The sequence below is a fragment of the Filicampus tigris genome, chromosome 7, assembly GCF_054856515.1.
Source record: "Filicampus tigris isolate MCC_2025a chromosome 7, RoL_Ftig_1.0, whole genome shotgun sequence".
NCBI classification, from domain to species: Eukaryota; Metazoa; Chordata; class Actinopteri; order Syngnathiformes; family Syngnathidae; genus Filicampus; species Filicampus tigris.
Window position 1 is genome coordinate 24,605,143 of NC_141223.1, and position 10,483 is coordinate 24,615,625.

Below are 10,483 nucleotides of genomic sequence, written 5' to 3' on the forward strand. Positions count from 1 at the left end.
ACTTTAGCGCTAAAACTTGTGTTCTTTAAACATTCCATTAGTAACATGATATCATCCTCAGCACGACAGTATTCATTCACGTGTTGAGTCCACGTGCAAGTTCACCATAAGTTCAATCATACCCAAAACTCCCTCAAGGCCAGGTGCAGAGGATCAGTGCAATTTCTTAAACCCTATTGTATTCACAATCTCCCAAGGCTGGTGTTGGCTCACACGTTTCAACTAGATTTACGGCGGCATGAAAAAAACTGGCCTAGATCAAGCTGTGCTATCAAATTGTAGACCCATTTCCAAGCTGACTTTTATGTCTAAAATTTTGGAAAAAGTGGTGCACTCACAGCTAAGATCTTACTTGGATAAACACAATGTCATGGAAGTTTTCCAGTCTGGCTTCAAGAAGATGCATAGCATAGAGTCAGCCCTGCTATGTGTTTTCAATGACATCCTGATCCTGGCAAATGACACTGGAGACCACGTATGTCTCGTTTTGTTGGATTCGACTGCAGCTTTCGATACGGTAGACCACAGTATTTTTTTGAATTGCTTGCAACACCAAGTGGGCATTAGTGGATGCGCTCTAGAGTGGTTTGGATCCTATTTAGCTGGCAGGACTTTTTCTGTTAGCCGAGGTTTCTCTGAGTCCCGCTCTGCCCCTCTATCGTATGGTGTTCCATAGGGTTCTTTTTTGGGACCATTGCTGTTCTCATTGTATTTGCTGCCCCTGGGTTCCATCGAAGACACATTTCTTTTCTCTGGCTTTTGATCAGACCTGAAATTTTCGGCTCTTTTCCGGTATCAATTGTATACCGTGTTTTATGTCAATTTATTAGCTTTATTTATTTATATTTTATATATTATTTATATCTATATTTATTAATACATGTATCACAGCCTTTTATTGTTTTTGTTCTATTTATTGTATTGTTTGTAAAGTGCTTTGTTACAGCCCGAGCTGTTATGAAATGCGCTATATAAATAAAATGGTATTGTATAGTATCATCACCGTTTTTGTAGCAATCACTAGACTACATACACGTTCACCATATGTGATTAAACACTATGCTAGAATACATACCATTGTGTGCTATTTGAAGCACTATTTACAGATACCACCTGACAGATGACAGACCAGCAACATTTGGGTAAAATGCCCATCTGCAAAACCCCAATCTCAGAACTGTGTGCTCACCACTTGACCAATGTGTTGACTTGAACCCGTTAGCCTACTGATCAAACTGAATTTCATTAACGTTAAAATAAAGCCAACAGACATTGTAAAATGAAGTTTGGACAGATTACTTTGCAGTACTTTTGTCCGTTATTGGGGTGGAAGTGGCTGATTCAAGAGTGCATGTTAAAACAATAAATGTACTCTCTTGTTGTCTGTTTGCAGCTTTTATGCTCTTGGTTACATTTTCAATTTTGCCTTAACTTCCCATTGGCCAGATATGTAGTGACTGAACTGATGCAAAGTGACCTCCATAAGATCATCGTGTCACCACAGCCCCTGAGCTCAGACCACGCCAAAGTTTTTCTCTATCAGATTCTACGAGGTAGGATTTTCCAGTCATTTTTAGTTAGGATTGGTGCTATTGACGTTATTGGTTGTATTTATTATGATGTGAATCTGTTTTAACTTGCCATTCTTGTGATCAACTCGCACCAGGACTGAAGTACCTTCATTCTGCTGGCATTCTTCACCGAGACATCAAACCTGGCAACCTCTTGGTCAACAGCAACTGCGTACTGAAGGTGTGTGCGCATGTGACAATGATTATACAACCCCAATTCTAATGAAGTTGGGACATTGTGTTGAACATAAATACATATAATAGAATACAATGATTTGCCAATCATGTTCAACCACATTTAATTGAATATACTACACACTACTGCTGCACACGTTTTCAATAAGAGACAGGTCTGGACTGCTGGCAGTATCTGCTCATGATCTTAAAAGCTGATCTGTGTCCTTGTGGGACTGGCTCAATAATCTCCATGGCGTTAACAGATGATGACATCAGCAGTAACTCAGAAGAATATAGGTTTATATACTCACTAATTAGGGAAGGTATAACCAAACTGATCGAAAGAGCCTTATTATTGGGCAAGAGAATGACCCAAAACAACAGTGGAGTTCATTGGGGCAAAGTGGAGACGGAAGGGAGCAACCCCCCAATACAAACTACTGAAATGTGAAAGCTAGAAAATGATAATGAAAGAAGAATGTAAAGGTTTGGTCAGGATGTCACAGGCTCGATGCAGCAATTGCAAGAAAAGGATTTGCAAGTAAATGTCATATTCACCCTATTTCTGTAGTTTTGATGATCTATAAAATGACCTATTAAATGAGTATTTACCAATGATTACTTTACCCTGTGTATCAGACTCAGTTGTGAAAACCAGGAAATAAATAAAAGCTGGAAAATTGTTTTCTTATTGTATGCTTTGTTGTTTCAAATCCAAATGTTTTCAATCAACAGCAAAAATAATGGAATTGAAACTTTGAATGATCTTGTTTCAGATCTGTGATTTTGGCCTGGCACGAGTGGAGGAGACTGATGAGTCGCGGCACATGACTCAGGAAGTGGTGACACAATACTACCGAGCACCAGAGATCCTGATGGGGAGCCGTCACTACTCCAACTCCATTGATATCTGGTCTGTGGGCTGTATCTTTGCTGAGTTGCTGGGCCGAAGAATTCTCTTTCAAGCCCAGAGTCCCATCCAGCAGGTAAACAATGGAACTTAAGATACACATTGTGTTCACTGTTCAGTAATTGTTATGTGTACAGAATTTAACTGAAATAAACAATTGCATCTCATCAATCTCAGACAGGTTTTATAGGTTCCCTACTAAGCCTGACTAATTAATTCCTAATGGGGTTGTTCCTACAACTTATAGGGGAAGGCAACCCAAACATATTTTTTTCAAGAATATGTTCTATGCAGGCTCACTAGTCTGTCCTGTTTCAAATAGCGGGCCTACATACTCTTGAAAAAAATCTGTTTGGGTTGACTTCCACTTTAAGCAAGTCTGTTTTTATGCACACTGGCTAGGAAGAATAATCTTCTGTGCATAAAAAGCACAAAATAGTTCAGTCCCTTGCAAAAATAATGAAAACACTGGACAAACGTTGCACGGGATACCGATTTTTTGGGCGTCAAAAACGGCTAGATATCATTTTTTTAACACCGGTATTAAAAAAAAACAAAAAAACACAGGTCACCAACTCTGCCTTAAGGCAAGTATACAGGTACATACGTGCAAAGCCGCCTGTCTACTGGCATGTGATTGACGCCTTAACATGCCTCCTGCATGTGTGAGGAAGATGGCACAAGCGCCCGCGGCTTCTCCGCTCCTCGTTGAAAAGAATGACGCCAGAAGTGCGATATGGAATTTTTTTGCATACATGGCCGACAGCCACGGCAAGCCAACCGACATGGCAAAGTAACGTTCTCTTGTTAGAAAACGACAGTGGCTCGAGGTGGGAACACTGTCAACATGGCCAAGCACCTCGCTGACCGGCATCCAGCTCCATACCAACAGTTTAACGAACGACAGGTTGTGATGCATTTCTAACACTTCCCTCAAAAATAAGTCGAGTGTGAATTATTTTGTTCAGAATTTGTTTTATTTGACGAGGCTTTCAGTTAGCTGGGAGCGGACTAGAGAAGAGTAGACACACACTCATGAACACACATTCAAAACAACATTACGTTGAGTCATTACCATTTAAATGAACATATTTGCTTGACCATAACAGTGCAAATGTATTGTCAATATCAACAATGGATTGTCAGGAATTGCATTCAAATAGGTCAAGAATATGGCATGTCACATTGAAGCTGCTGGAGTCTTAACACTAGGACTACTAGAGCTTTTCAGACTCTGTGTTACTACTCTGCATATATAGATTGACATTGCTCCTGGCCTCTTGACTTTTTCTAATTCTGTATAAAGTTCATTCCCATTGTGCAATTTTATGGTATAAAACAATATAAAAATAGTTAACGAGTTTAACTTCTGCAACTACTGCACGCCCGACGGCTGCACTTATCTTAAGCTCGTTGCGCCGGGGTTCCATAGCAACCAGCGTCTGCATTGAAAAACTCTGCTGGTCACTATGATCTATAAAAATTAGAGTAGGCATTACATCTGCTTTAAAATATTAATGAGTCTGAGGATTGAATTGTAGACACAAAGCAAGTCTGCGAAAAAAAAAAAAAAAAAGGAACTGTGTCGTGTGTAGTAAAAAAGGCTGTTGGATGTGACCTGCAGCATGAGAGCCGCGCGGAATAATAGACCCTCAACAGATGTTTACTACATCCATACTACAAATCATATGAACAGCAAACATTATTAATATATGCCATTTACCTTTGTTAGATCACATTTATGAATTAAGGTGCTTCTTCTTTTTAGTAATTAAAAAAAACAAAAAACACTAAGGTGTCAAAAATACCATTTGAAGCTTCAGTTGCTCTGGGTATAAACGAACAAAATCTCATGGTGCGGCCTCCATCATCCCCTGACCTCAACCCTATTGAAATCCATCCTTAAACCCAAGATCAATCGGGGTGCACAGGACCTTCAAACGGCAACTCTTGCGTCTTCCAATGAGGTGCAGGAAGAAACTCTCTCTGGACTTATAATTTCAAAGGGTGGGAATTGATATAAGGTCAAATTGAAGGCAGCACCTCGCCAGTAGACCGGAAGCAGACTGGTATCTCTTCAACATCTTTTCAGTGATCAACTTCATAGCTGAGACTCTCAAAACGCTCAAGGAAAACAACAAGCACTAAACCAATGATGTAAAGACAAGAGTGATCAATAATTGTACACACTTCCTTTATATGGCCTAAATGAAGAATCTACTTCTGTATAAAACCGTTTTGAGGATTTCAAAATTGAGCTGGTGGTTGGGGCCGGGCACAGCTATCTAATATTTAGATTTGGCCATTGTTTTCACACATTGTTTCGTCTCTCAATAGCTGGACTTGATCACTGACTTGTTGGGGACTCCTTCTATGGAGGCCATGAGGACAGCATGCGAAGGAGCTCGTGCACACATACTCAGAGGACCGAACAAACAGGTAAATTATCTTGCTCTTGTAAGGAATTTCTTTTTCTGTCTGACATGCTGAGTTGTCGCATGACATCTTTGCTTTGGTAATGAGTACCGATGTATCGATATTTTTGACAAGCCTATTACTAACTGATGCTCCTATGACACAATGTCGGTTATGTGTCAGATGAATCATTTCCATTTTTGGGGGTTTAAAACACCATGGTGCCTTAACCCGCTTTCTAACTTGTCTCTACCATGAAACTGGGGTTGTGACTTCAATTTAGTCTATTGAATTTAAGATTATTTGTCTTCAAGGGGGTGTTGTAATAGGCTTCCACATTTCTTCATCCCCTCTTTGGGAGCAAAACATGTGCAAGCTTCTCTTACTGTCCTGGAGTCTTGCAAGCAACGACTGCATTATGCAGAGGAGGAATTTGGAGCGTTGGCTGCATATAGCAAAGGCCTCAAATTTGAACTCTCTCTCTGACGCTGATGCAAAACACGGGAACAAACGGGCTGCAAACAGTGTCTCTCAGGGCGATTAGGTGGAGGATGCGGAAATGGATTTTCCCGCCGCTGTTCAATCAACTCTTTGAGGCCTATGGCAAGCCTTCCGGTGTGGAGGATGCTGCGGAGGAAGCCGACTCAGACCTTCCCAAAGATAGTTGGAGGAGGACCACAAGGATGTTGCTCAGGCTTTGCGACCTTTCCTTTGGAGCGGTGGAGGCCATGGTGACTTAGGAGAGTTGTGGGCTGTTGCTCCCCTGATGGTTTGCGATGCTCTCTCCACTCGTTGCAGAAACGGCTGCCTCTAATTTGCATTAGACATCACAGGAGGGATTTACCTTAAGATAATGAATATTCACACACAAACGATAATATAAAGTAACATAAAAAGCAGTTAAAGTTGACTCCCGCATACTTGCGGTTCGACCCCTGCAGAATCGCATATTCGCAGATTTTTTTCCAATATAATTTCACATTTATTAAATATTAAAAATATTAATTTTTTATTTTCTGGCCCCTCTCAATGCGGAGGACCAGCAGCTTGACTCTGAGTCCCTCCCAGACGACCAAGCTTCTCACCCTATCTCTGAGAGACCCCAGACACCATGCGGAGGAAACTCATTTCGACCGCTTGTATCCGGGATCTTGTTCTTTCAGTCATGACCCACATTTGTGACTCACATAACCAGAATCTTGAAGTAAAGGCACTTCCCATCACTGCTCTTCTTGCGTGTTGTGGTCACGTAGAAGAAATATAACTTGAGAATGTCCATGCATGTGTTTTTAAAGGGGGGATGATTTTAATGTGCGAACTGATAGAAGGAGCATCACAAAAATCTGTGATGTTGCCAAGAAGCTATGAAATTGTAACAGTTAACTTTCTGTATGATTTAAATGTGCTGTGCATTATATTATGTTGCACCAACAACTGCTGAAAAAGGTGCAAGAAAATGGTTGATATCATAATTTTTGCTTGGTTTCCAGCCATCCCTTCCTGTTCTTTACACACTGTCCAGTCAAGCGACTCATGAAGCTGTCCACCTCCTCTGCAGGATGCTCGTGTTTGATCCGGTGAGTTATTCTTTCCCACCGGATTGTATTTTATTTTTCATATTGTTTCGTGAACAAAGGTCAATGTTTTATTTGAAAGATTTGTCATTTCAGCTTAACTTTCTAGCTAGAACTACACTCCAGTGCGTTCTTCATCCAGTTGTGTTTTTTTTTTAGAATGCTTGACTCTCCAACCTCGATTTTCTTGTTGAAATTGCATGTAATTTGTTAAATTGTATCCAAATTAAATATTGTCACAACCATTTTTTTAAGAATCAAACTTCTCTTCAAGCGAAGTATAATGTGCATTTAAAAAAATAGTTAACAAATATTGCAACTCTTGCTGTTCTACTTTTTAATCGTGCAGATAACAAAAGACATTTTGTCACTATCCTCTGTGACGTAATTTAACATGTGGGTATGTTATTTTTAGGGATAGTGGTAGAGCTGAACGATTTTAGGAAAAAATTATATTGCGTTTTTTCTGACAGATATTGCGATTTCGATTGGATTTGCAATTCTCTTGAAATCATGCACTGTAAATCCTTATTTGCGTTGCATTAGGTGCTACCCTAAAGCAGTACTGTTGATACACATACATCAGCCATTCAATGGTCATACAATGTACCGGTCAGTGAACTAATACTCTCTTGCAGCACATACATTATCGTTGAAAAAAACGTCTTAGGCCTAATTTTTTTTTTTGTGGACTCATTATTGCCATAGTCCATTCATATTTTACTTGCTTGTTTTTAACTTGAGTGTGATGCCGAGGGTCGGATATGCTAACTGGCGCTAGCATGTCAAAGAGAGGGAACTCCTTTACTTGTACACAGTGGTGGGAATCTATGGGTACCTCACAACTCGATCCAATTCCAATTCAGAGGCACACGATTCGATTAGATTCCGATGCATCACTACAATGGCTTACATTTTATAGTTCATCTAAAACACTGCTACCTTTTTTAAAACAATTGCAGAACTCAAGGAAGAGCAAGGATTTATATTTCAAAGTTTTACTTTCATTAAAATGGCAAGGCAACCTCGTTTACGTGTCAACAGACTCAACGCAAATTTCAAAAAGTGCCAATGGCAGCATTTGTTGTAACAAATGTCTTTAAATTCTCCTATCACAAAAAATGTATAAAACCATATTTAAACTTAATTTGATTTAGCGTAATTTTTTAATACTAAATTAATATTGATTATACAAAATTGATATTATTAAAATACAGTATTAAAATACTTTAATAAATTGAAAGTGCAATATGCATAATCTGATTGACTGATTACTGTGTAACTTAGCAATGATTGCTGCTTTTATTTAACCTAATGTATTATATCGGCGCCGTCATCCTTATCTCCCATTTATTTTCATGTTCTTATTTTTAATATGAATGGTGTTTCCATTCATATTAAGACATCGCATTAATGTGAAAAATAAAGTTTCCAAAAGTGTTTTTCACAGGACAGCACCGATATTTCCTGTTAAATAATATTGCAATTTGCCCTTCGATTGGCAAAATAACTCTGTGGTAATACTGTCACTTTATAACTGAAACATATTATTACATACACTATTTCAAGTAACCTGTCTATTTGGTTCTCAGTCGAAGCGGATTTCAGCAAAGGATGCCCTGGCTCACCCATACCTGGATGAGGGTCGACTGCGCTACCACACGTGCATGTGCAAATGTTGCTACACAACATCTTCTGGCCGCGTTTACACAAGTGACTTTGAGCCTGTCACCAACCCCAAGTTTGATGATGGCTTTGAGAAGAATCTAAGCTCTGTGAGACAAGTCAAAGGTAAGTTGGGAACAGCTGCACTTTTGACATAACCTAATCTAAAAGAGTGTACAGTGGATCTCAGATAGTCTGGAATAATTGATGCGCGATTATAATTTCCTATATTAATAATTTAAAGCAGGGATGGGCAATTTACTGATGGTGGCCACAATTTTTCATCAGCGCTACAGAGGGTGGCGGTGAGGCAGATAGCACTTGCCAACTAGTAACTTTTAACTTCATTTTAATAAGAGTTACGGCGCAGCAGAGGACAGCTCATGCCCCACCACGGCTCTTGTGCCTTTGTATTGGCTAATATGCTAATATGCTAATATGCGCCCGGGATGGAACATTTTAACGGGGCTCCAGCATGTTTAATAAACATTTGAAGCTCGGCTCCTCGACTAAAGCATATATATATATATATATATATATATATATATATATATATATATATATATATATATATATATATATATATATATATATATATATATATACACATATGTATATGTATATACACATATGTATATGTATATACACATATGTATATGTATATACACATATGTATATGTATATATATATATACACATATGTATATGTATATATATATATATATATATACATATATATATATGTATATACATATATATATATATATATATATATATATATATATATATATATATATATATATATATATATATATATATATATATATATACATGTATATATTAGAGGTGTAACGGTATGCTAAATCACATTTCGGTTCGGTTCGTTTTTTGGGGAAACTTCGGTTCGGTATATTTTCGGTACAAAAACAGATTTTTTTTTTTTTTTTTTTTTATGTTTTTTGGAAAAGATGACAAGTAAATGGTACATTTTTTTGAGAAAATAAATAATAGTGAACCATTTGGGTGATATTCTAAGAAATTACACCAAAATAAAAAATCCACTAACAATAAAGGTCTCTTAATTTTGTAAATTATTAAGACAATGTATTGTGTGAAGTATTGCGCCTTGGTGCCAGTCAAATTCAAGTTAGGATTTTGAATTGCATCTTCACCATCTTTGACAAAGAATGGATCAGTTTCTTAATCTTTGTGTGTCTGGTTCCACCCCACAGAGATCATCAATCAGTTCATTTTGGAACAGCAAAAGGGGAGTCGAGTACCACTGTGCATCAACCCTCAGTCAGCTGCTTTCAAGAGCTTTATCAGGTGGGCGCCGTCTTTATAGCTCAGCAATAATTGCTTCTAATGTAAACTTGCTAGTTGAAACAAGTTTACGTTTTATGTTTGGGGAAAAATACCACCACTAGACAACGGGTCAATAATAGATTCTGACGTTATGATAACCATGAGCAAAAATATTGTGGTATCACGGTATTAAGATTACAGCTCTAAAATGTCCTTTTTTAAAATATTTGGCTTAATAAAAACAGCATTTTTGTTCTTCATTGAACACAATCTATTTTATTTTTAAACAAAATATAGAGTATTTGGTACATTAAAGAAGAAGTCAACCCAAACATTTTCTTGACAACAATATGTTCTATGTGCAAATAAGTAACATTTTGATTTTAACAAGCAAAAATATGTTAACCATTGTTCCATGTATGTTCAAATGAATTATATGAAACACAGAATTCTGATTATTACTGTGTTTGTGGAATAGAAGTTGTTGGAGTTGTTGGTTGCTATAGGGTCACCAGGGCGCAAGCCCAATTATCAATTCACAAAAACAACTCACTGCATGTTTGTTATATCTTTTAATTAGGCATCCAATATGTAAATAATAATTATAACAAAGACTCACACAAATCGATTGAATTTTCTCGTCAGTGTTCTTTCCCATCTCTGAAGTTCAGGAATCATACAATAAGCAAATCTGGACAGCTTTTCCATCCTCGCGAATGCTCGCACCCGAGAGGGGCGAGGGCAGAAAAGGGGCGCGGTCTAACATGCAGCCCTCAAATTTATACTGTCTTCAAAAACTAAACATAATGTGGGTTGGTCTCCTCCCTGGCTGGCCCTGCCTATGGGGCTGATCTTCACCAGCTGGTC

At 38.1% G+C, this 10,483-nt stretch overlaps 1 protein-coding gene across 1 annotated transcript in view; it reads left to right on the plus strand.

Moving 5' to 3' along the window:
• Positions 1-10,483, plus strand: part of nlk2 (nemo-like kinase, type 2) — a 40,557-nt gene that overhangs the window by 21,246 nt on the left and 8,828 nt on the right. Inside the window, exons 4-10 of the mRNA XM_086036799.1 lie at positions 1,447-1,553; positions 1,667-1,752; positions 2,525-2,734; positions 4,996-5,097; positions 6,564-6,650; positions 8,240-8,438; positions 9,544-9,637. Of these exons, the coding sequence (XP_085892925.1) occupies positions 1,447-1,553; positions 1,667-1,752; positions 2,525-2,734; positions 4,996-5,097; positions 6,564-6,650; positions 8,240-8,438; positions 9,544-9,637 (885 nt within the window). The remainder of the gene's footprint in view (positions 1-1,446; positions 1,554-1,666; positions 1,753-2,524; positions 2,735-4,995; positions 5,098-6,563; positions 6,651-8,239; positions 8,439-9,543; positions 9,638-10,483) is intronic.